Source organism: Pogona vitticeps, chromosome 1 (assembly GCF_051106095.1).
Source record: "Pogona vitticeps strain Pit_001003342236 chromosome 1, PviZW2.1, whole genome shotgun sequence".
NCBI classification, from domain to species: Eukaryota; Metazoa; Chordata; class Lepidosauria; order Squamata; family Agamidae; genus Pogona; species Pogona vitticeps.
This window is the reverse complement of record NC_135783.1, coordinates 129,927,460-129,954,805: the sequence shown is the minus strand read 5'-3', so window position 1 is coordinate 129,954,805 and position 27,346 is coordinate 129,927,460. Positions and strand designations below refer to the sequence as shown.

The window sequence follows — 27,346 nt, the reverse complement described above, 5'->3', positions numbered from 1 at the left end:
TGGAAGGCTGGGAAACCTCTGCCAGCTTTCTGGCAACAAGAAGCACCAATGAAGTGTGGGAGACGAAAGATCCATCTGGGATTTCTCCCCATGTGTAAAGCACATGTTTGCCTTATAGTTATGAAAATCAGCCTTAGAGCAGATTTGAAAGTCATTATGATGGAGGAATGGGATCCTGGCATAATGAATAAATTTTAACAGTCTTCTGCATGTATGCCCTGTGACCTGGAAAAAATAATTGTTAAGGATAGGGCAAACAGATAAAATTGTCAAGCTGGATTTACCTTCTGTGGTTAAAAATGCATCTGGAAAACCATATCACTTTGTACATGCACTAATGCTCTATTCCAACATACACAAGGCAACTCCAGATCATACATGGAGAACTGGGTTATTTGTGCTGGAGTTTTATTTGCAGCCTTGTAGTTTGTGTGGCTGGGAGGGACTTTCTGGGTGAGAGTGATTGCATATTTATCCAGCGCTCACCAATAATTCCTTCCAGCCTTGAATTTAAAGACTCTTTGAATTTAAAGGCTCTTTGCTGAATGCTCCTTCTTTCTCTTTCCTGGGTTGAAGGCATTTGTTTGTTTGCTGTTGATCTGTTCAGTTGATTGCTAAGTATGCATTCAATTTAAAAAGCAGCATACACAAGTCTGTAATTTCAAGCAACTATAAGTACATACATGTTTTTTATTCTTTCTCCTACAAATGTTTCAGAGTGAGTTATTGAGATTTTAAGTGCCAGTTAACGAGAAAGGGGTAGACTCTGGGGAACTTCTACTTATTCTCCTCTGTGACTCTGTACTTCAACTGTGCAGCAAAGGGAATTTCACCAGAAATTCAAAACCCTGCAACAATTTAGAAGTCACTTAAGAGTCTATAGAACAAAGCTGGCAAAACCAAAGTGAACTTTGGGAGTGCAGAGAAGAACAGGCTACCCCATACTTGTGTCAGTGTAGTCTATGCCTCTTGACATGTGCCATGGAAGATATGATGCTTACTGCCCCAAATTAATATTGATTGATTGTTCTGAGGTCCTTCTGACACAAAGAACTCCAGACCACATCTTATAAAAATGGCTTTTTTTTAACTAAACATGGTTCAGATTTAGGGTGTGTGATTCACTAAACTGTGGTTAATCCAAAATGGAAGCGGAAGTTTCTATTTATCTTCTGGCTGAGCTGAAGGAGACTAGGGGGAGGGCCCAGGGAAAGGTTAGGCTTATACTTGTAAAGGTAAATCGTTGTATAGTGTTCTGTCTTCATGTTGCCACACGGAATAAATGAATTTCAAGCCTCTAAAATTAACAAATATATTTCTAGAGAAAATACGTTTTCAATTTAAAGCAGTCATTAATCACAAACTTTCTCTGATCACTGAATTCCACAATAGACGGATAGAACAAAAAAAATATAAGTTTCCAGGTCCAGAAGAAGAAAGTAATAACTCAATCCCAGTGCTCTATGATTGTGGCCATTTTTTTCAGATTACTCCTTTATCAAAGTTGGCATTCAGCAGAAACTGTTCCACGAAACAGCCAGCGTTCAACTAATACCCATCGTATACATGGTTTCTCCATGCTTTTCTCCACAATCCCAGTCACGGCTTTTGACATGCTTTTGTGAACTACTTTCATCACTCGGTTTCAGCCGAGGCCATTTCATTTCACTGCTTCTCTAAGTCTACACGCTGATCTTAAAGGGCACAGCCACAGCAGAACCATGAAAGGTTAGGACGCTGCAATCACACAGCTGCTCTTGAAATGGAGAGGGAGGCGGCAAGGAGCATCATCACAGAAGTTGCCGCATTACGTGACTGTGTGGCTTGAAATGAATTTCTGTAGCCTCACCGGTAAGAGAGACAAACACAGACTGATAATGTATGTTTCATTTTTAAAGCACCCCTGTCTTTCAGCTAAAGCTGAGAAATTTATTTATTGGGAGGGCTATGACTCACAGACTTTCCTACCCACTGTGGCAACTGACCATGCAAGCTGTGGGATTCTAGGCACTATTGTCCAAAAATATAGATTTTTCTCACTCTGGCTTCAGCCACATTAACAAAGAGATTCAAAATATTCCTACCATCACATCCGTTCGTCTCTTTACAGGGATGATTTTGTAGGGCTTCCAGGCATACCCACATTTTTCGAAAACAATTTTTACCTAGAATACACACCTGGTTAAACTATTCATTTTGGCTGTTCCATTGTAAATACAGTATATTTCCCTGTTTTCCACCCAATTTGTTTACTGATGTTGTGAGATATATTAATTTTTTTTTCTTATAAGCTATTTCTATGCCTTGCCTTAATGCACTATACTATCTCTGCGGAAACAGTGTAAAAACAATTCAAAATTTATTGTGAACCAGAGGAATTGTGATGATTGCTTTCCCCAGGTCAGGGAAGTGGCATAGTGGACTGGATAACATCTTCCAACTTAGATAAAGCAAGCAAAGAACAAGGAAAAACTAGAGAGAATTTCTTAAGGAAAGTGGAGTGGGAGAGTGGTACTGATCAAAGTAGGTGCCATCCAGCATCCTCACACAGCCTGGTAGAAATCAACTCTTAGAGGGACCCCACATAGGATCAAACTAGATATGAAGGAAACATTAATAATGACATTAATGATTCCTATAAGCTATTAATGCAGTGTTTTCTGGAATTTGCAGACTTTTGCCTCTGCCCTACTGTGGTCCAAAGGTATAAAAACCCAGCAAAAGCACTTTTTTAAAAAACCAAAGCAAGAACACCATAACAACCAGGCTTCCAATGACCTGTCAGAAAACAAAGTACACAGGAATACAAGACAGTGACAGAAACCTGTTTGTAGCATAAGCCCAAGCATAGCATGCCATCTCTCTCATCTCTCTTGTAAAGAATACCACTTGGCGTGTGCTGGCTTGGTGTGTGCACACACATGCCTCTGAGAACTGAAGCTGCAGCAGATTGTTTACCAGGGAGGAATGGATGAAAAGTTATAGGTGGTCTTACATTATGGACAAGGTTTCATTCACTGAACAGAAGAAAATAGCATGCTGTGACAAACAGCCTTGTTTCACCATTTGAGGAAGCACCCCTTCAGTCTGGCTCTGAGTTGTCCTGCAAATATAGTACCACACAGCTTGCTTGCTTGCTTCCTTTATTTATTTAAAATATTTTTTACCATGCCTTTCACCTTGAAAGGACCCAAGGCGGCTCAAATCCTTTAAAAAGGACAATATACAAAGCTAAAACAAGTAAGTGTACGAATATTTTGAAATAATTTTAGAAGTATCATATTAAAAATAGTAAATAAAATACATTCCAAAAAGCACATTTAAAAGCAACAGAGCACAAAACCCCTCTCAGACTGCCAGTCACTAAGAAAAAGCCCGTTTGAAGAGAAAGGCCTCTGCTGATGATTTTAATGCCTGGGCAGGCTCATCAAGGGAAATACGGTCTTTTGGACAGCTTGGACCCAAGCCGTTTAAGACTTTATAGGTTTAAAACAGCACTTTGAATTGTGCCTGGAAACGGATCGGCAGCCAGTGGAGCCATCGTAACAGTGGGAGTCACACGTTCCCTGTAACCAGCCTCAGTTATCAATCTGGCTGCAGCATTTCGGACCCTGTGAACTTTGCAAATGCTTTCCAGAGGCAGCCCCCACACAGGGCGCGTTACAGTAATCTAACCGAGATGTAACCAGAGCACGTGTCACCATGGCCAAATCACAGCTCTCAAGAAATGAGCACAGCTGGCACACTATTTTTAACTGTGCAAGGTGTGCTCCGGCCACTGCTGAAACTCGGGCATCCAGGTTTAAAGACGAATCCGGGAACACCCCCAAGCTACGCACCTGTGTTTTCAGAGGGAGTACAATCCCATCCAGCATAGGCTGAATCCCTATTCCTTCATCTGCCTTTCGACTGACCAGAAACACCTCTGACCTGTCTGGATTAAGTTAGAAGTTTACTTGCCATCATCCAGTCCGTGACTGACACTTGGCCCTGATCGAGAGCCGAAACAGCTTCCTCGGATTTAGATGGAAAGGAAAGATAAGAGTCGGGTGTCATCTGCTCATTGGTGACACTGAACCCCAAAACGCCAGACAACCTCTCCCTGCAGATTCACGTGTATGTCAAATAGCACAGGGGACAAACGGGAACCCTGACAGACACCGCGGGCATTCCTAAACAGAGTCTTTAAAGGGACTGTGCTAGATTCTGTCTCCATCCTGAATTTTTGTTATCTATGGTTTCTGCTCGGTTCTAAATAAACTGCTGCTCACAGCCAGGATTGGAAAAACAGAAAGAGGATGTTTGGAAGAGCAAGAAAGGCATATGCTGTGCCAAAAAGCCTCCTCATTCTGATAAACAGCTTCCAATATCTTATTAAGAACAGGACTTTAAGCATGCAGCAAAACATGTGAAATAATAATATATCAATAGAAAGGGATTGCAAATCTAGAAGTTAAAAAATTGGATTGTTAAAAAATCCCACTGGTGGAGATTATCATTGAAAACATGCAAGTACCGAATAATGGTTAAAGCTGTAGATTACAGACTTGGGTTCAAATCTCCATTCGGCCTTGAAACTGATTGTGTCACCCTTGGTCAGGTGATAACCTATAAGACTGGTCTGCTTCACAGGTTGTTGTGAGGGAAATATGAGGGGGGAAAACATATACACAACCTTGAAAGAGGAAAGTAAGAATGTAAATGTAACAAATAAGTAATTTTATGAACACAAACACTACCAGAATTTGTGCCTATAGTTCCTGGACTCTATTAATCCAGTGTTCTCTGGAATTTACAAATACCTGCTTCTACTGTGATCCAGAGGTATTAAAACTCAACAGAAGCACTTTAAAAAAAATCAGAGCAAGAATCAGATTACTTTTTTCACAATGACAAAATGCTACAATTAATTTGACTTCACTTTAAATAAACAAAATTTAGTGCAACATGCAATTTCTTTTTTTCTCCTCGCTACTCACTTCCTTTCCCTCAATGCTCTGATTACATTTCAGAAACCTGTTGTTATCTCAAGGGCAATTGTTCAAAGCAGTAAATGTTGTTCAATTCTCTCCTACCAGCTTTCAACCACTGAAAATAATGAATATCCAGTGAACCCCAATGTGTCGTATGTATATATTATTTACTATTTTATAATATTCTGTATGCTGTAAAAATTAAGTAAAAGAGTCACATATAAAGGATCTAAGAAGGAAAATTTTATAACCATTCAAGTTTGAAATACATATTTTTCTAAGCTTAAAAGCGACAATTATTATCGTGTGCAAGTTTTATACTAGAGATACCATTATGAGTTGATATTTTTATTTCCACAAAAGTTCTAAAACTGGAGTTGCTTTTATCTTGACTACATTAAAGAAAAGAGCATTTTACTTATGTTGGTACCATTTCATACAAATAGATAGGATGTCTCAGTGTCTGAAGCAGATGATTTGTCATAATGGAAAGAAAGTATATTTCCTTTGGTAGTGCTTTCAGCTCCAGAGATAGAAGTAGAATTCTCAGAATTGTGGACAGAATGCAATAATGTTTTTCCACCATCAACAGAACTGGCAGAAATAATTCCCTACACCAGTAGCATAATCCCAAAAATCTGTTCTCAAATGTCTGATGGTATAACATTGGGTTTCAGTGTGTATTTCCCACTGTTGTTTTCACATCATGAAGCCCTACAGGAACCAATCTGCTTGGCAAAAACCCAGCACTAGCTATGCATTTTAGAGTGCCTCTCTTTTCAATACTAGCATTGGTAGTTCCAGCCGTAGAGGTAAGGAAGATTCAAGATCACGAGGCAGGATAGCAGTACTGTAGCACACCAGGAAGCAAACTCAACCGGTTCCAAATGAGAGTGGCCCCATCTCTTTGAAAGAGAAAGTTGGGATATCCAACGCTGATGTCCCTGATGTCCAGTAATAATCTAATAACCACATAGAAACCTACATACGAGCCATTTAGACAAGGCTACTGGAAACAAAGTGAAAGCAGAGGTGGAAAGAGGAGGGAACAAGAGTCAGGGGTGACTGGAAAGGAACACGATGCAAAACCTCCAGAAGAATCCCAAATATAGCCCTCACCTATATCCCAAAGTATAGCAGGAACTTGCAGCAGTCTCATATTCATTCTGCGTATTGATTAGAAGTGGAGATGGGCATGATCCACTGGTTTGTTAACACTGCCATAGGTGTTCAGTGGTTTGGCACCCTCCCTATTGGCAAGCATGCATTCAAAGGCAGCACCTGGAGGAGGTGAGGCAGGGAAGCTGGGACACTGTCTCCAATTGGGTGCCCATCAGAGGGGGCAGGGCTCCGAATTCCAAAACAGCTGTGGTGGTGGTAAACAAACAAGTCAAACCAACGAACTGGTGGTTCACGTCCATCTTTAATTATAAATGCAGAACCATTTCATTATTATTATTATTTTAATTGGTTTCTCAAGCTTAATGAAATGGAATCAGGAAAGATTTTCCTTGACAGTACAAATTTGGTCCCATCTCTGTTGTCCTTCTGCAAGCCGACAAAGACCTTTCTCTTCAGGCAGGCTTCCCTTTAAATGACTGGGGATTCTTAAAAGGGATTATTGCATTCTGTGCTTTTTTATTTATTATTTATTAATTTATTAATTAATTTATTTATTGGACTTATATACTGCCCCATAGCGCTACAAGCACTCTCCGGGCGGTTTACAATTTAATTATACAGGCTACACATTGCCCCCCCCCAGCAAGCTGGGTACTCATTTTACCGACCTCAGAAGGATAGAAGGCTGAGTCAACCTTGAGCCGGCTACCTGGGATTTGAACCCCAGGTCATGAGCACAGTTTTACTTGTGCTTTTAATATTGCTCTTATTTATAAGCTTTAATGTGATATCTGTTTAATTCTTTTTTTTAATATTGCAATTTATTATTTTAGCTTTTCACTTTGTTTCTTAATATCGTAAGTCACTGTGGACCCTTTAGGAGAAAGGCAGCATATAAAGAAACAAGCAAGCAAAGAAACAAATGAAATTTATTTCTTAGATGGCTATCAGTGTAGTTTTCAGCAGCTCAGATTATATTATTTTGTAAGAATTATATATTATCATTACATCGCAGTTGTTTATTTTTTAGAAGCATCTTCTCTAGACTGCCAATTCCACAATAATATATATTATTGGGATATTGAAACAACAGATAAACTTCTTATGTAAACTTGGCCATGCTGCCAATGCAGAATACTCCAAAACTTTTCCTGAACTGGCTTTCCCATCAGGTATTTTTTTCTTGCTGAGAGATAGCCTCATTTTTGCAAATACTGCATGCATGCTCCTAGTATCCCCGTTTCCAGACTAATTATATCCGTGATGGTTTTCTCAAACCTGTTCCAAAGAGATGGGCTAATATGAAATGATACCTCTTTTCCGAGTTCATATGCAATTTCTGCAGAGGGCCAATTTCATGTTTTTTCCTACATGAAGGTGAGCTTCAGGTAGGAAGTTCATTTAATGGGTTGCATCCAATTAAGTTTTCTGCTGATGGAACTGCATCTCTTATATACAGAAGACAACTGCCTGGGTTCCCACTGAAAGCAGTGGAAAAGTGAAAAAGACTGGTCTAAATGAAAAATGGAACACAAAATGAATGCAGTTCAAACGAATGAAAATGAAGCATATTAAGCACAGAAGGATTTTGGAATAAAGACTAGTGGGAAGAAATTGATTCTTCCTTGCACATGTCCAATTTGTGCCTCTATATCAACATTTGATTATAGTGCTTAACATGAAAAACTCTTTGAATCAAATAGGTATTCATTTTACCTGCTTGGTCCTTAAATATTTTTGATATAACGACAGGCACTTTGTATTCAGCACCACCCTAAAAGAAAGAGGAAAGAAGAAGAAGAATCTTAGCAGAACTGCTAACCATCTTAATCTATGCTAATCTATCATGAAGGGAAATAAAGATGAATTTGTCCATACCTTTATACTTAAGCCCAAGCCACCAACTGGTTGTCTACGAAGTTTAACAGTTCTGTGCTTTAAAAAATGGTAGAAGAAATAAATTTTGGTGAAAATACAATTATTAGATGCATGCAAATTAAACTTATATTTCTTAAAATTCAAATACCTACACTATGTAGTTGAAAAAATGTACTTAAAAGAAAAATGTAGAATGTAATCCAGATTAGTCTGATTATCACATTTGCTTACTAAAGAGTGTGCCCCTTTAATTTTACAGCCTCTCACAATGCTGAGAACAATCCAGCTTCTACATGTAGATGGAACTTTATTTTCTGATAAGAATTCAAACTATTCCTCCTTCAGGGAGTTTGATAGTTTGGTCAGAGCCACTACAAACAATATGCCTAATGCAAGTCTCATTAAAGAAGGGAAAAACTTTATGTACACAGTGCAACAATAAGAAAGTTTTATTTGATTGCTAAGTTTTTATTTTACATGTGCTTCTCTGCCCTTTTCAATGAAAAAGCTAAAAATGCAGCATACTGTTCTCCAATGTATGCTTGCAGATGAGTCTGTCTTCTTTCCTGGGATCCTTCATAGTGTTGATTTCCATTTTCAGTTTTTCAAATGAATCTTTTCCCACATCGAGCCGACTTTATTGCAGTGAACACTCTCCCATCAGCATTAATCTATTTATCATGGCCCCTTCTTTCTTCTTTTCTTTTTAAAGGCAAGTATGTGAGATAAAATCTTTATGGACACTTTCTGCAGCAATCTGTCTCATATTTAATAGCACCTTGCATTTTTGACATTTTATTCATGTTCACTTTTCTAGGTACTTGACATAATAATAGAACGTGAAGAGCCTCATTTTATCTATTGACACTAAATGTATAGTAATGCAGTTCAGCAACATGCTGAGCACAGTTCTATTCCCAATGCCATCTTTCATCAGCAGGAACAGATAGATGGCATACTTCAAGGTTATTTCCCCCCCCCCAAAAAAAAAACTACCTGTTTCTGCACACAGAAACATTAAGACTTCTTCATTTTGGATTTCTTCTTTTTAATCTAACAAAACTGGTATGTGATTGGATTTGCTTTCCAAGGAAATGCTTAACAATTGTTTTCACAAACACTTTTCTACAGCTTTATATTTCTCCATGTTGTTCTTGTTGTTTAGTCGTTAAGTCGTGTCCAACTCTTCGTGACCCCATGGACCAGAGCAGGCCAGGCCCTCCTGTCTTCCACTGCCTCCTGGAGTTGGGTCAAATTCATGTTGGTATCTTCGATGACATTGTCCCACCATCTCATCCTCTGTCATCCCCTTCTCCTCTTGCCTTCACATTCTCCCAACATCAGGGTCTTTTCCAGGGAGTCTTCTCTTCTCATGAGATGGCCAAAGTATTGAAGCCTCAGCTTCAGGATCTGTCATTCCAGGGAGCACTCAGGGTTGATTTCCTTCAGAATTGATAGGCTTGTTCTCCTTGCATATTCTAAATATGTCCAGAAGAAAGAATGTCCAGAAAAGTCAATGCTGTGCCATCATCGCCTATCATGATGCTCCCTCTAAATAATATTTTAGAATATTCCCCAATACTTGAGAACCAAGCCAAAAATATTCCTTCATTTTCATGAACTTCAAGAAGAGGTCGGGAAGGTAGGATGGAATTTTCTGTTCAGTTCTAGTTTTAAGGAACTACTAGCCAGGAGTCTCAGAACACAGATATTTATGTTGCAATTAGTCTGTCTAGAAAGGAAAGAATAAAAAGTAATGTACTGAAAGTCCTCTTCGATTAATTTATAATGAATATATGCTTGATAATAAAACTGCCAGCAATACTTAACTAATAAAACTGGTGAATATTTAATCAAGATATGCAGTATCTGTAATTCTGCAAAGTATCCAAGATCAAATGTTAGAATGGCCTTCTAGACTGAAGCAAATATCATAGCATCGTTGATTAGCTTCAAAGGGTATCAAAACAATTGGGGAAAACAAGATGCTAAAGTTCACCTATTTAAATTAAAATCATCATGACACAAAAAGCACAGTATATATTGCTGATTTCCAAACATTAAATATGGTTTGCTTATTTGAGATATGCTTGTAAATATCTGCAAACATATTCTGTCTATTGCATCAGTGTTATATGTGTTATTTGCTTCTTATCGGATGTAAGGTATGTTGCAAGCATTTAAATGAATCCAGTGTTTCTGTCACATATGAAAGAGCTCTATGCAAGTAAACTAACTCTCACATATATTTATCTAGAATCCACCTTATTCATTCTGCTTGTTTAGAAGACCCTTACTTCCCTAAAGGAGCCTGATGAAGTCTTAAGATCTTTGGTAGAGGCCTTTCTTTCTCACAGGAATGCTTCATGAAGACAAGAAGAATTCCTGCTCTTGGTGGCTGCTCCCAGGGTTGCAAAATTTCCTTCTGAGGGAAAATATGCTGGTCCTCTCCCTGCTGTCATTATAAAAAGGTAAAGGTTCTCCTTGACATTTTTAGTCCAGTCATGTCTGACTCTAGGGGGCAGCGCTCATCCCGCTTTTCAAGCCATAGAGCCAGCGCTTGTCCGAAGACAGTTTCCGTTGTCACGTGGCCAGCGTGACTAGGGAACGCCATTTTACCTTCCCACCGAGATGGTACCTATTTGTCTACTTGCATTTGCATGCTTTCGAACTGCTAGGTTGGTGAGGAGCTGGGACAAAGCGACAGGCGCTCACTCTGTTGCGTGGATTTGATCTTACGACTGCTTGGTCTTCTGACCCTGCAGCACAGGCTTCTGCGGTTTAGCCCAGAGCGCCACCATACTTGCTGGCAAAATATATTTTTAAGGGAACAGGCTTTTGACCACTGATTGGGGCCTTTTAAATGTGGGTGCTGCAATTTTTCTGGCTTTTTTTAAAAAAAAGAGTTTCAAACTATTCATCCAGTGCTTGGTTTAGTCTTCTATCTGATGTTGTTTTGATACTGTAATTTGTTGCGGGTTTCAAAAGCTTCATCTGTTGTTGTTTTTAAAAATTTGTGTTGGAAGCCCTGTCGGGTCCTACAAAGGGAAAAAGGAGGGATAGACATGGAATAAATAAACAAACAAACATTAACTATGTGCAAAATTGCACATGTAGTAGTGCGAAGCCTAACCTGGTTCAGTCCACCTCTTTGTTCTTTCCTCCTTGACGTGATCCGTCCCAGGCCCAAAAAGAACCCACAACTGGTACCATTGAGAGATACAGTGTTCCCAAAAGGAACTGGAATTGACTGTACAGTTTCGTTCATTTCTACCACATCTGTGCTGGCCTACTGACCCAAGCCAAAGGACACCTGGGTCTTTCTGGCTATCCCTATGACTCCACAGGAAGCAGGGCCTCAAAGCAGAGATCATCCTTTTCCCTGAACATCACAAGCAGGAATGAAATTCTCTAGCAGGCATGACCAGAGCAGGAGGATTAGATTTTGTACCAAGACTTCCTCCCAAACACAAACCCTGAAGCCACATAGTCTGTGGAGAGAATATTGTTTCCCTTACACAATAGAAAAGCTGACCTACGAAACATCTAATAAAGCCAAATTACTGAAACAATGGGACCTCGAAACAGAAGAGTAGCCAGGTGCCTAATGTGCAACCCACAAAACCATCTGACAGACTAATAAGATTCATACAAGAGGGCATCAACCCACTGAACTGCAAGTTGCTTTCACTTGTTATACACTAGACCCCTAGCAATGTATGTGTAACCCAATCTCCAGTCAGAACATGTAAAGGAGGAACTCATAGGAAAGGCTTTTTCAGAAATGTTTAACTGGCAACCCAGTTAAACTAAGTAGAACAATAGATAAGCCATTGTACTCTGTGTTTCTAATTATATCAGTTGTTGTTTTTGTTGCACATGAAGACGAGGAACCACTTCTCAGAATAAAGGACACTAGAGACTTGAGTGTCTAGGTTTGTGCAAATTAAGGAGACCTTCTCACTCTTCTCTGTGGCTATGGAATTGTGTGGAATTTAGCAATCCCTCATTGAAGTATCTTATGAATTATTCAGAGAGTTCGTTATCTGGCTCTGGAGCCAGAGGTTGGGAATATGATTCCCCACTGAGCGTCCCAGTAGAATAGCTCCCCTGTGTAGCCTTCGGCAAAATGCACAGCCCCAGGTCACCAGGAAGACAGGAATGGTAAACCACTCTATTCTTAGAAAACTCTGCAAAAAGCGGTGATAAGTCAGAACCAACTTGATAGTACATAAGTGTGATTATCGGTGAATAGCTCAGTGAGTTAGATTGAGAGTTTGAGAGCCAGGCTATGCTGCATGGTCCCAGGCTGCTTCTCCCCCACCCCAAAAAATTGAATGGTAAGCTACTTATGTATAGTCACTACCTAGAAAACTGGAAAATGCCCCATAAGTCAGAATTGACTTGATGGCACACGATTTATTGACAATGATAAAAATAACGAAACTAACAAGTATTCTTCGTATCCCTCACTGTGACTAGCCCTAAGAAGTGGCAATATCCATACATATATGGATATAGTTCTACTACAACTAGATAGATAGATAGATAGATAGATAGATAGATAGATAGATAGATAGATAGATAGATAGATAGATAGATAGATAGATAGATAGATAGATAGATAGATAGATAGATAGATAGATAGATAGATAGATAGATAGATAGATAGATAGATAGATAGATAGATAGTTAGTTGCACCATCAGGAGAGATTTTTATATATAGTGATATATATCATTTGGGTGGGTTTTTTTCCAAATATATTCATCCACGTTTGTTGAAGACAAAGATTTTAAGTATGACCCACTTTTAATATAAATAGCTGTGCAAGGCAAATGTGTGCATAAACCAGAAAGAGTAAAAGTTAATTTTTTGGACTACAACCTTGCAAGTACATCTGGCCCAATGTGTATACATAGGTGAAGTGTCTGTGCACACACACACTTGACCTATCAGTGCCATGCACATGTTGACTGGCAGTTGTACTTGTGTACAAGAGCCTAAACATGTACAATGCCTGACATATACGCTCTGAATGTGCAAACTATTCCTTGCAAAAACAGAATTCACATAGGCCTGCAGTAAACATCTTTTGATTACCTGATCCACATATTCACTTCAGTATTGTCAGCAGAACTATATATCTCTGCATGCATTGCTTTCTCAAATAGTAAATGCTGCTCCTCAAACTGACATCTGATGCATTGTCACTAAAGTCACTACATGACATTTGATGGTAAAAATATCACTCGGAAGTACATCAGGAATTTCAAAAATGAAATAACATGCAGAGAGAACTGTACTGTCAGTTAATTTTTTAGAACTGTATTCTATTGCAATTGTTAATTTATGATATTACTGGATATTTTGTTTTATTGTGTTATAGTTTATATAATTTGGTTTATGTAAGCCACCTGATGGCAATTCTTGGTTGCCTTCCTGTTTTGTTTATCTGTGGTATTATCTATGCATTCTTTTATTATTTTAGTTTGTATGTTTTGCTGAATTATGTGAAATACCCTGAGCAGTATCTCACTAAGTCCAGAAGCTCAATAAATAAATAAACAAACAATTAAAAAAAAAATCAATTGGGAGCGATTGCAGCAAATGGGGAAAAGAATTTTAACCTTCCTTGTGTTTTCACTCACTATCCACAGCAAGATCATCTTCCTGTCAACTTTTGCTGGCTATAATTCCATGCAGTTCTAAAATCTGGTCTAATGTAGGAAGGGGGAAAGTGTGGCCCTTTCAAAGTAGTTGAACTAAAACTTGCATCATTCCTCATCTCCACCTTTGATGGCTAAGGCTGATAGGCACTGCAGTCTAAAAATATCCATACTGCACGGAAATGCATTCCCCATTTCTCATTTTGTATTAGCCTGTGTGAGAGGGAGCAATAAGGGTATGGAAAATACTCACAAAATTATGTGTTCTCAATTGAAGCGATGAGAAATTACTAGCCTTGGTGTGTGTTTTTGCATTTCAGCATGAGAGCGAGACAAAGAGGGGTTTTTGTTGTTGTTAAAGTCTCCATAATTTATCAACATGTTTCTGTACAAAACTGGCATTGACACATGAAAGGTCTAGTGGATTGACCAGAAAGACACAAGAAAACCATTTGATGTTCCCAGTTTCTAAAAGTTCATGCAAAAAGATAGCAGTTATCATAATTCTGTGCGATTTATGGAATTTGCCCCCCAAAACAGTTTTGCAAACAGCAGAACCCAAGAATGTCAGACAATATCTCACCAACTTGCAGATAATCACAAAAGTATTTCGGTATTCTTGTTCTTGAGTATGAAAGAAAAGGGATGAGAAACGAGAGGCTTTACATCCCTACTGAGTTAAGCCTCCAGACTGTGTGTTTTCCTTTCATGCGGTTGGGAGGACTTCATGAGAACTTCACATTATTCCTGTCTTGTCATTTAGAGTAAAGAAAGAATAACGGTTCAAGACGAACTCTACTTAGTCACACCAGCCAATTAAGTTTGTACTTGGGTTATTATCAGTGGACATACATAGTAAAAAGTGAAGAATGATTGACACTGAATCTTGGTCCACCCTTCTCCATTCAAGAAGGAAAAAGAATATATTCATGAAGGCTTTCACGGCCAGAATCTAATGGTTGTTCTGGTTTTTTTCCGGGCTCTTCGGCCGTGTTCTGAAGGTTGTTCTTCCTAATGTTTCGCCAGTCTCTGTGGCCGGCATCTTCAGAGGACAGCAACCTGTGCTCTGGACAGGTTGCTGTCCTCTGAAGATGCCGGCCACAGAGACTGGCGAAACGTTAGGAAGAACAACCTTCAGAACATGGCCAAAGAGCCCGAAAAACCCAGAACAACCAAGGAAAAAGAAATTAGTTAGACTGCATGAATCTGACTCTTTGCACATAGTTTTGTTCATATAACGCTAAAGCCAGGTTCAGAATCTGATTTTAATTCTCAGCATGCTCTGTCCATCATGGAGCACATGTTTTGTATTTGTTTGGGCTTTTTTTTTTTTTTTTAAATGTCTACCTAGTACTCCTGTACTGGAACTATGATACCAAAAAAAAAAACTGTGCTATTATTTACTCCCAGAACTGTACAATGAGACCCTTTAAACAGCTATACACAAAATCTAGCTGCTGTGATTCAAAGGTTTTATTGAATGAAGCTTTTATACAAATCATTCCTCACAGAAGCCCTATCTTCGACAGGAGTCACATGCATCAGTGAGCATTGGTAGTGGAGGTTCTGGCTTATGGGCTTGTGTCTCCATAGTCTATTGTTACTGCCTCTACTTCATCTTTTCACATTGTTAAATACTTGAAACCTCTGGTGGCCAAAACACAGTGCAACGAAATAGTTTTACTATGTTCTTCATGTGGAAAAACAGTCTGGAAAATGATAACTAAAGAAACTGTTTCTATTGTATATGCAAAAGCTGCAACAGACAGTTAATAGAAACTTTGGGAGAAACCCACAAGGGCTTTCCAGTTCGTTTTAACAATGGGGTGCTCTGACTTCACATCTCTCCATTGAAATTAACAGGAAAAGTCTTAAGAACAAGACAGCTGATATACTTTTTAGAAGATCAGTGTTGGATCAGAAATGATCCAATGCCATTTGAGAATGATTGTGCTATTGATCATATCATTGGTTTTATTATTACACTAGCAAATATGCCCTGGTTAAAAATGCACAAGTCCCATACTTAGCCAAGGATCTGTTCTCTCATCTGTCTTCCAGTGCTCTCTAAATTATTTCTTTTGCACTAATCTCTCTCTCTCTCTCTCTCTCTCTCTCTCTCTCTCTCTTTATTTGTATTCATTCACTTTGCAGCAGAGGTTAGCTCTTACCATTTCAGAATTCATTCGGGACAAGCACACAAATAAACTTTGTGTTACACTGCGTAAAGAAGCACATTGACCAGTTACGCTAAATGTAACTGACAACTTACTCCATATTCCTAAATTTTCTTTAACTGGCTTTTGTGAGTTGGTTTAGATATCATTTGGATTTGGAGTTTTTCCCCCAGATTTATTTATCCATGTCTATTGCAGAGAAAGATTTGAAGTACAGTGGTGCCTCGATTTACGAACGCCCCTACCTACGAACATTTCGACTTACAAACAGAAAAGAAAAACACGGGGAAGGCGGGGAATTTGAACTTTCAATTAACCGTTGTCCAGCAAAGAGGCTGCTTGTCTGCTACCTCGCTCGCCCCAGGGGTTAGAGAGTGTGGATACGGAGAGAGACTTCAGACTGCCTGGTACTGTACTGTACGTGGTGGTGGTGGTGGGTTTTGCCTTTTTTAAAAAAATTGATTTTTGGATTTGGGCTAGGCGGGGGGTTATGTTTCTGTGCTCTGATGGGTCTTGCAGACCCTTTCTGCAAGGGCCTGTGCTGGCTGATGTGCTCTAAAATGGAGTTTAGACTCAAGTTTCTCCCCCCCCCATTGTCTTCTCTCTCTCTCTGTCACCCCATGCTGAGGGGGTCTGTTTGATGGAATAACGGTTGTTGGATTCTGTGGCTCCTACGGTTTGTGTACTGTGGTGTGCTGAACAGGACTCATAGCGCCAAAGAAATGATTTTAAATGTGTTTTGTTTAAAAGTTGCTTAGTTTAGTTTAAACTGTGTTGGTGTAAAATGTGTGGGTTTAAAATGTGTTTTAGACCAGTGGTTCTTAACCTTGGGTTACTCAGGTGTTTTTGAACTGTAACTCCCAGAAACCCCAGCCAGCACAGCTGGTGGTGAAGGCTTCTGGGAGTTGCAGTCCAAAACACCTGAGTAACCTAAGGTTAAGAACCACTGTTTTAGACTCCAAACTCTCCTCCCCATTGTCTTCTCTTTCCCCGTCTTCTCTCTTTTTGTGCTTAAAAGCACAAACCTTTGTCTGAGGGGTCTGTGTACCCCAGTGATGACCTTCTTTCTTTCCTCTTTTCCCCATTGTTCCCTCCCTCCCTCCCCTCCCTCCTTTCCTGCCCTTTTTTTAACCTATTAGGTTTAAAAAATATTCTCCCCCAGTGGTAGAGGACGGATTAACCGGTTTTGCATTTGTTCCTATGGAAACGAATGCTTTGACTTACAACCGGCACCTCTACACACAAACAAAAAACAGCCAGAACGGATTAATTGGGTTTCAGTGCATTTCAGTGGGAAATGCTGATTCAATTTAAGAACATTACAACTTGTGAACATCTTCTGGGACAGATTAAGTTTGTAAGTCGAGGCACCAATTTTAATGTAAATCGCTGTGCAAGGCAAATACGTGCATACACCAGAAAGAGTAAAAGTTCCTTTTTTGGACTAGAGCCTTGCAAGTCTTGCAATCCCGCAGCCTCCCCGGAATGGCAAGCGTTTTGGTCCAGACTAGAAACATTTACCATCTCTCATGTATGCATAAAATTTCCTCTGCGTATATTAAATGGAAGTCATACTTCAAAATCTTTCTTTGCAAGACACATTGAATAAATTAACATCTCTGGTGTGCAGTGGGTACCCAGTGTGATGTCACAGGTATAATGATGAACTATGATTTAGGAGATCTGGGTTCAAACCCTCACTCAGCCATGGAAGCACACTAGGGGTCTGGAATTGGCAAAAAAAATCACTTCTTTAATATCTCATCTACCTTGAAAACCCTATTAGGTCACTGTAAGTTGGTTCTGACTCGACAACACATAACAATCACAAGTGTGTATGTATATGCACAGGCACACATGTGCAACCCTCCCCCTTTTGGACTGAAAGTCACATTTTAGTGCCTATTTAAATTTCACTCAACCTTGAAAAACTATTTCAAACAGCTGTCAGTTGTTGTTCCAAACAGTAAATGTGCCATAACATGAAATCAATATTTTCTTTTTTTTCCCTTGCTTTTTCAGTACATGACTTTGATTCATGCATCAGATTCACTAATTGCTCCATTTTTATGAAAGCTTTCACCCATCGACACTGAATTGGTATCAAAATTATTCCTCTGAACTGGAATATCTCAAAAGCTACAAGGTACGAAGTCATTAAGGATGTTCTACTTCATTTTGGCTACTGTAGGAAGAGAAGGTGCCTTGCATGTGTCACTGCACAATAAAATAAACTGAATGGGTCATACCCTGGAGAAACGGTTGGATAATACAGCATATGTCACTGTTCCAAGCCAGAGAAATTTTGAAGAAAAAAGATCAGCAATGGACACTGCAAATCTGTAATAAGAACATCACATGGCAGGTTGTCATCATGATAGTCCAGTAATGGAGTGCTGTGAACCAAGTTAGTCATGCAGCACTAAATTGCACTCCAGTTCTACTTGGATACAATACATTCCTATGACAGCAATAGAGCTTGCTTTCAAAGAACACAGAAAAGATTTTGTACTGTCAATTGTCTCTGCCTGTAAATGACAAACAGCATTGTGTTTCCCTGACACCACTAGAGCTTCCTTTTAAAGACTGCAGGCCAGATTTAGCATTGCCCTGTACATGCCACCACCCCCCCCCCCCGAAAAAAAAGTTTGTGCCCATAGGCAGAAGTATCATGACTAGGTTAGCACATGCAAAACCATCTTTTTCCATGTAGAAACATGGCAGGCACTTGAAGTTTCTATGCCACTGTAGCTGCTACAAAATAAACCCTTTTTGTTTTCTGCAAAGAGAACCCTACAATAAGCAGGACACTGTTGCGTATTTTGTGCATTTTATGCTTTGGCCATGCAGATCCACCAGATTAGGCTATGCTAACTTATGTGATTAGCATTTATCACATTTATCTTCACTTTCACTAAGCAGCACTGGAAGCCAATCACAAGAAAGGCACCGATGAAAGAGAAATGATGTATTCTTTCCTTCAGCAGCACACATTTCATCCTGACCTATTTACATTACCTTCAGCTCTGAACGGGCAATATCTTACTCTACAGCTGGATTCAGCTGTCCTCCATTTTGTGGGGTAAGGGTGACTTTTTAAAAGAAAAAAAAATACCGTTTCCCCAAAATAAGACCTAACCTGAAAATAAGCCCTAGTAGGATTGTTCAGGATGCTCATAATATAAGCCCGACCCAAAAAATAAGCCCTAGTTAAGTGAGACCCTGCCCTCCACCCTTTGAGCATTGTGCAGCGACCAGAAGAAGATGGCATGGTTGTATCTGAATAAATGTAGATTGTTGTACATGAAAATAAAATAAAATAAAACATCCCCTGAAAATAAGCCCCAATGCATTTTAGGAGCAAAAATTAATATAAGACCCTGTCTTATTTTCTGGGAAACATGGTCACATCCGTTCAGTTACATATTGGTGGGTAGACACACTGGCCTGGATCCCTTTACACATCACACTTCATCATCCCTTTTTTCTGCTGGCTCAAGTAGCAGAACACCCATTTCTTCCACAGCGTCTGAATTACTCAAGGGGTAGTGAGGAGTCCATTTACCTTCTCTGATTGCTACATATTAATGATGTTCCTCTCTTGGTACAACACAGTTTGACTGGAATTGGCAGAGCGCAGGGAGAGTGTTTGCTTGTCTTTACAGCTCCTCCTTCCCTGCTGTTTATTGAGTGATCCAAGCCATGTTCTGTTAGAAGGATGTCATTCTTAAAAACATTCTTTTAAAACTATGTACTGTATTGTGAATGAACATAAGGAATGTCTGACTTTCATATGTTACACTGCTTAAACAGCCTACCATCCGATACCCACTCATCTGAGTAAGTTCTATTGAACTCAGGGAGACTTATTTCTGAGTGTACGTGCATAGAATTCCATGGTTAGCCACAAATATCTAAATGCAACAATTTGCCTTAAGTAATTATCGTATCTTCTGTTTGTAGAAGTAATATGAGTTCATCTCCAAGAAAGGAACATATCCAGTGATATAAACAGCAGGAAGAAGAACATCAATAATGTATATTTAGATTGCTATAGTACTAGAGAGAAAGAAATGCAGCAACATTGTAGATTGGGCACTAATGCATCTTTACAATACCTAACTCTAGCCTTGAAAGTTTCGTTTAAATCTTATCCACTTTCCTACTCTTAAATTCTTGTCCTTGTGGTTTCATTGTTCAAGAAGGAACTGCTTCAGTTGGCAAGAAGAAATGATTCTGACGTTTATTAATCTTAACATTACTGGGATGGAAAGCTGAAAGTAGAACATTAGCAGATAAAAATTTGGGTTTCCTTCCAAATATTATACTGTGTTTTCCCTAATATAAGACAGGGTCTTATATTCATTTTTGCTCCAAAAAACCGCATTAGGGCTTATTTTCAGGGGATGTTTTATTTTACAGCCATGTAATCTTCTTCTGGTTGCTGTACAAGGGTGGAGGGTTGGGTTTCACTTAACTAGGGCTTATTTCTGGGGTAGGGCTTATATTATGAGCATCCTGAAAAATCATACTAGGGCTTATTTTCAGGTTAGGTCTTATCTTTGAGGAAACAGGGTAACAGATATGTCAATTGTGGTTATGGATCTCCTTTTTTAAGTGGAATAGAGAGCCTTTTGAAAAGATGAGTAGCTGAATGTAATGGGTGTCTTAAAGCTTATGAATGTTGATGAAATCTTGTGCTTATTTCAGCATTCAGAAACATTGTTTGATCCACCTGTTTCATGATAGAATTTGCACTCCAGAATACAGATTCAGCCCCTGAAGGGAGGGGCAACCACACTGTATGTCTCCCCTTCCTACAACAAAAGTAGAGTTTTTTTGTATGGAGAAACCGTTTACTTCCTTTCTGTGCACTCAGATCCAGCTGCCTAAGCCAGTGGTTCTTAATGTTGGGTTACTCAGGTGTTTTTGGACTGCAACTCCCAGAAGCATTTACCACCAGCTGTGCTGGCTGGGGTTTCTGGGAGTTGCAGTTCAAAAACAACAAGGTTAAAAACCACTGGCCTAAGCAGACCCCCTCCTTGTGCTCAATGGCAGGGCCCAGCCCTGGTTGCTGGCCTTGTTTGATTCACTCTGGATTCTTGCAGCACTTGAATTTCCCGTAGACACATGCAGAAACCTTTCCTGTGACGTGCTTCTAGACAGTGGGACAAATTCCTTAACAACTTGAGGAGAAATCTCATGCCCATCTGAGATTGCAATTACACTGGTAAAGGAACTGGTTTTCAAAACACATTTACATTCAAATGAATTGACATTGAAAAGAGTATCTCCATTACACAAATGCAAGTCTGGCTTACTTTGCCAGGGAAGCGTGTTTTATAGTTGGAACGTAAGCTAAACTACTGTTCTGCTACAGGGTTGTTTAAAATAGTACACATGTGAAACTTGATTTATTTTATTCATTTCTGCATAGGTATACCCCTGCAAACTGGGCATTGGGATAACCAGTCAGAGATGGTGGGAGGGGCTGCAAGAAGGAAGGAAGGAGGGAGGGAGGGAAGATGTGCTGGTAAAGATGTTTGTAAAAAGCTTGGCTGCTTCTGTTGCTTTAAGAATGCTTTTGCTGGTCTCTGGGAGGCGGGGAGAAGGGGATGACTCAACCAGCAGGCAGCCCCAATGGGAAAAGGCAAGCCAAGTGCTTTTCCTGGGCTCCTCAGGCAGGAGGAGTGCATGTGTGTGGACTTGAGGGAGAAAAAGCTTGGGGGAGAAGCACATCCCAACCAGAATGCACTCTAGGATACACCCCAGTTATTATTTATTACCAACCCCTCTCTATGCTTTTTTGGGGGGCGGGCGGAGATACACAAGCCCGCACAGGGACTCCTGTTGCCAGCAGTCTTCCAGGTGGAAATGCAAACAGTGTTTGAAATAGTGACACGGTTTTAAATCGAATCCATTTGGAATTGAGTTTATTAAGGGGCAAATATCAATTTTGATAAGCCCTGACTTACACACAAAAAGTCTTCTGTCTGTGTTTGGAGTTCAGAGAGATAAGAAGACAGATCAGAATGGGAAGCTAGATTGCCTAGGAGCTCTGGACTGCATCCATTATTTGGGGAGGCCCAGCTGGATTCTGCTAAATTCAGTATTCATATTTGCAATGGGATGTGTGGCTATAAAAGAGTCTGCAGACCACTATGTATCAGTTCTGTTTTTATGAATGATTTACTCGTCTCTGCATGGTTTACAAGCTAAGGACCTTAATGATATGATACTTCCTTTTATCTTCAGGTGATCATCTGCATCCTCTCTCGGCTAGACTATTGATGAAATCCCAAATACAACCCCCCACTTCTCTCTGGCAGCCCCTTGTATCTATCCTGTCATTCTTTCCTGTGATACTCATTATCTTTCCATAGAAACTTTTTAAAATTTGTGTTACCTTCTTAGCATCATATGCCCAAGTTGTTAAAAGCATTCTTTTAAGTGGACAATCGAGAAGTTGGTTCAAAGAGATTTGCATGAGAATTTTATTTTATTTTATCATAATAAAAAGTGCCCATGGTCAAGATGAAGACCTCACTGGGATGATCATAAACAGTTTTAGAATCATGAAGTAACCCATGTTATTCATATAAAACACCATGATATACAGTGGTGCCTCGGAAGACGATTGCCTTGCAAAATAATGAATTCGCTAGATGATGACTTTTTTGAGCAATGTTATGCTTCCCAAAATGATTGTTCCTATGGGCAATTTTTGCTGGGCGATGTTTAGGTCCTGTCCTTGCCTTGCAAAACAATTTTTCCCCATCCCTGTTTCTTGCCTTGCAAAACAATTTTTTCCCCATCCCTGTTTCGCAAGACAGTTTCCTCCCTATTGGAACACATTAATTACATAAGACCTACTTTATCCCAAAAAAGTGGGGGGAAAGAGTATGCTGCTGGCTTTCCACAGTCTGTCTCCTGAAAAAACACCAACATACACTTTCTCCCCCACTTTCTTGGAATAAAAAAAGTAGATCTGATGCAAAAATTGGGAGGGGAAACCATCTTGCAAAGCATTACCAAAGGGGCTATGGTTGTAAATTTAAATGGTAGAAAATAGTAAGAAACCAAAAGGCAAAGAGATTATTAAAAAACTAGGAAATCACAAATATAACTACCTCATCAACATAAATTATACACATGAATTCCCCTCACTTGGGGAAACCTCAGGGATTAGCAGTATACCCAAAGTACCATAAATGAGCCTTCTCCCTAGGAAAACTACTTTTATGACATGGTATTTCCCCTGCAAGGTATGAGTTACAATGGCCCTTGCCTCTCCTACCCCATTCTTTCCCCTAAGCCCCCAAGTCATGGTGACCCCCTGGCTGCACCTCCCACTCAGTACAGGGCTGCACAGCCCCAGTCCTGCCAGAGGCCAAGAGAGATCCTCAGTGTTTTGAGGTGCCCTGCGGCACCTCCATCAGGGGCTACGTGTTCCTCCCACAATCCTCTCTTACACAGGTATTAGCATATGCTAATACCTTATGCTAATTGTGGGCAGAACACCTAGCTACTTTATGCTAATACCTGTGCACTAGAGGATTGTGGGAGGAACACTTAGCCCCTGATGGGGGTCCCACAGGGCACCCCAAAACACTGAGGATCTATCTTGGCCTCTGGCAGGACTGGGGCTGTGCAGCCCTGTACTGAGTGGGAGGTGCAGCCAGGGGGTCACCATAATCTGGGGGGTTAGGGGAAAGAAGGGGGTAGGAGAGGCAAGGGCCTTTCTAACTCATACATTGCAAGGGAACTATCATGTCATAAAAGTGGTTTTCCTAAGGGGAGGCTTATCCATTGTAGTTTGGGTATGCTGCTGATCTCTGTGATTTCCCCAAATGTAGGAAACTCAACTGCATAGTTTGTGTTAATGTTGAACTTGTGATTAATCTTGTTTTTTCTGAGTTTCTTTTCCTCTTTTTTTCTCCTTATCAGGACCTCTATTGCAAAGGCAGCAAGTCCTGATGATGTTTTACATTCCTTTTTTTTCCTCTGTGATAGAGGATCAGGGTAAATGGAGTTACCATTGTGAAGAGCCAGGGGGCTGCTTTGACTCCTTTTATCCTCTTTCTTTGTTCCTGGAGAGAGAAACAGGGGGAAGGCCATCTGAGACCCCTTGAATTTCCAAAGGCAATGCAGGTGAGGGGATTGCTTTTCCCCAAGATGGTATGGGGAACTGCAAGATGATTTCTATGGATAATTTATGCAAGATAGTGATTTTTTTTCTCCAATTGGAACGCATTAAATAGATTTCAATGCATTCCAATGGGGAACTGGGTTTCACAAGATGATGTTTTTGCAAGACAGTGATTTTCATGGAATGAATTAAAATCGTCTTGTGAGGCACCACTGTATTTCATTTTTATCCTGGTTAACAAATCATTTCAATCAGACTAGATCAGGCTGTGACATAGTCAAATCCTGCAATATTTGATCAGCTGATAAAATGGGCAAATTTGAAGATTTTTTTTAACTGACCACATGATGCAAAGGCTGAGTTTAATTGGTCCAGCCCATTCTTGCTCCCAAATCACTTTTTTGCCCTCTGCTTCTGTGGGGCTTCTGCTTTTGCAAGCCAGAACAAATTGAATATGCTTTTTCACATGTGGTTAGTTGATATATGTTCTTATAAAAAGGGGCATCTCTGTAGGTGGTATTTTGGAGTGTGATATTCAGGGTGGTGGAATGCACACACATATTATCTCCTCTTCCCTGATCATCCTCTGAATTTTTAATTTTTAAAAATATCTTACATATATGAGATTAGTACTCAATAACCCTATCACCTTATTGCTGGGTCACTGCTACTGTTACTCATATTTATGCTCCCATTAGTTCCCTGTCAGATGGATGTAGGTGGGCCCAGAGGAAGGAAGTATCAGCAAAGGTGGGCCCAGAGGAAGGAAAGAAACAAGGGGAGCTGTGGGCTGGATTGTGAATAACATCACATCCAATATGAACGGTTAACTCCCAAATCAATCTACAGCCTCTGTGTGAGCAGTGGCTGTGATTTCAAATGTAATACAGGCTGCGAATCAAACTGCAGCAAAGGTGAAGCACTTCAATTTGATATTCCAGTGTAGTTGCACCCTTAGTCTAACTGATCCGTTAACTATCACTTTTATTTGCTTAATCCATCAATCCATCTATCAAGATGGCTGCATTGCCACCACACCCCATAGGGAGAGGAGTCTAAAAACACAGGCCACTGGGTCAGTATGTATCAACAATTAAGGAGGGGATACTTTGTAAAGGCAATGGCTCAGAATTCCCACTTAAGTCCAAACTACCCTCAAATGCATTAAAACAAGGGTAGCACAGAGCAATATATTTTCCTGGGAAAATCCGTTTTATTTTCAGCAATGGAGAGGATTATAGCTAAATTCAAAGGGAAGAGGAAAGCTTGACAGTGTGCTAGATGGTGCCATAATTCCCAGTAGTGAAAAAAATCCTGTTGTTTTGATCCTGTAATTCAACTACACCACTGTACAAAACCTAATACTTTAACATATTAACCATCTGTGGCTTTCTTACAAGCAAAACAGTATCAGGATTCAACATACACATAAATACAACACACAAATAATGATAATGATAATGATAATGATGATGATGATGATGATGATGATGATAATGATGATAATAATAATAATAATAATAATAATAATAATAATAATAATAATAATAATAATAATAATAATAATAATAATAATAATAATAATAATAATAATAATAATAATAATAATAATAATATCTGAGTAGCATACTTTTGGTTCATTGCTGGGACGTACATATTAAGGCTGAAAACTATTTTACATTGCTTGAAGAGCATTGTGAGCCTGCCCCAGCTGCAGCTGGCTTGCCTAGTGGACAGATCACCTCATCAGGCACTTTCTCAGCGCGTTACCCCTGGATCCTGGGGTGAGGTGGGGGGGAAAATGCCGACACTGCCCTTGCAGGCACAACTGTAGGGGTGGCTGAACTAAAGCTAAAAGGTGAACCAGAAGACTCTGAGGGGGAGCAAGACTGGCAGGGAGCTGAAGACTGCTGTGTGCTCGAGGGAGGAGATGTCTGTGCTGAGGCGCAGCGGCAAAGGTTGCTGGTTGCAACGTCTGAAGCAATTGCCAGGGTAAGATAAGACAGAACAAAGCTCCAAGAGTCAAGGCTCCTGAAAAGCTAGAGTGACACCAGGTGCTGCTGGAGACAAAGCAGGCAGGTAGCTAGTCCCCTGCCCTCCTGTCTTGAGCCCTGTCATGAGTGCAGCCGAAGATCTGGAACCTGAAGGGTTAATTGTAGCTGAGGAGAATGCTGAGCAATTAGAAATACAAACACCTGAATTGCCTCCAGATTCTCCTCCCCCAGTAGACAGGCTGAGGGCCAGGCTTGGGGAAGACCTATGACCAAAAGGTCAGAGGATCGCTTGAAGGCTGCCTGCAGAAACATCTGATCAACTAGCCCTGAGTACTGACAGGATGAAAAGGCTTCCAGCAGTTCAAGGGGCTGTTTTACTATATAACCAGCTCTCAGACAGCTGAAAATCCGTGGAAGCAACAAGTCAAACCTCTGGCTTGCATCCACACTCCTGACAACCTGGAACCTTGTTCTCCGGACCCTTGGCATTGGACTCTGACCCTGGACTACGTTGTGTGAGTTGGCTTTGGTATTTGGATATCGGCTCTGCATTCCCTGTGAATTCCTGACATAGGACTGGCTTATTGGACTCTGCTGTTGTAACCCCTGGGAACGTGACACTCACAAGGCCTGATTCTCCAGTTACCACACTCATCCTGATTTCTGCCTCCAAGCCCTGCACCCAGCCATCTCCCAAAGCAGTTTCTGCTTTGCCTCTTGCCATGCTACCCAGGTGGTGGTGTAGGAACGTTCCTTCTGTCTGAGACCAAGGACGAACAGGGATGTAGCCCCAGAAGGGCAGGGTGCCTCCTGCCTGCAAAGCCCCTGGCAGCTTTCTTTAAGAGACATTCTGACCAAACTGAACTTATTAAGTTTGGGAGTGAGGTAACTCCCTGACACCCATAAGACTATTGACCCTGTTGGACCAGGGTCTGTGGCTCACTGCAGGAGCTGGACCAAGCTGGGGACTGCTACCTGCTCCAAGGGGCCTGATTCCAGAAGAATTTCTTCCTTCCCCAGCTTGACAGAGCTTGAGTCTGATAATAACTGTGTTGCATCTGCCCAGAGGGTTCCAATCCTGATAAAGGACTTTTTAGTTGTTGGCTCATGTGCCCAACAGGGCCTGAGTCTATTTCTGTTCAGGGTCAAAACAGACCTGATTCTGTAAAAGACTTTTAGTGTAAAAGTTGTTTTCCTCCCTTTAATGAAGCTCTTTCTCCTGCCAAGAGTCTGCCCATCATCATGGAAAGAGCAGTGACGGGGGGGGGGGGGACTCACAAACATCTATTTTAAAAAATCCAAAGTGAAAAGGTGTGTCACTAGTTTTGGGCACATATGATCATAAGTCAATAAATGGCTAGAGACTGTGAGAATTTCATTCCTTT

The 27,346-nt window shown here is 40.3% G+C and overlaps 1 protein-coding gene across 4 annotated transcripts in view; it reads right to left on the bottom strand.

Annotated features, from left to right (window-relative positions):
* Positions 1-27,346, bottom strand: part of SNTG2 (syntrophin gamma 2) — a 247,830-nt gene that overhangs the window by 188,352 nt on the left and 32,132 nt on the right. For 2 of the 4 annotated variants that reach the window (XM_073000914.2, XM_073000923.2), the window contains exons 3-4: positions 7,974-8,030; positions 7,812-7,869 (exon numbers count right to left, since the gene is read on the bottom strand). The exons of 1 other annotated variant lie outside the window; for it this stretch is intronic. In XM_073000914.2, coding sequence (XP_072857015.2) covers positions 7,812-7,869; positions 7,974-8,030 — 115 coding nt within the window. The remainder of the gene's footprint in view (positions 1-7,811; positions 7,870-7,973; positions 8,031-27,346) is intronic. One more of the 4 variants, XM_073000917.2, reaches the window with a different exon arrangement.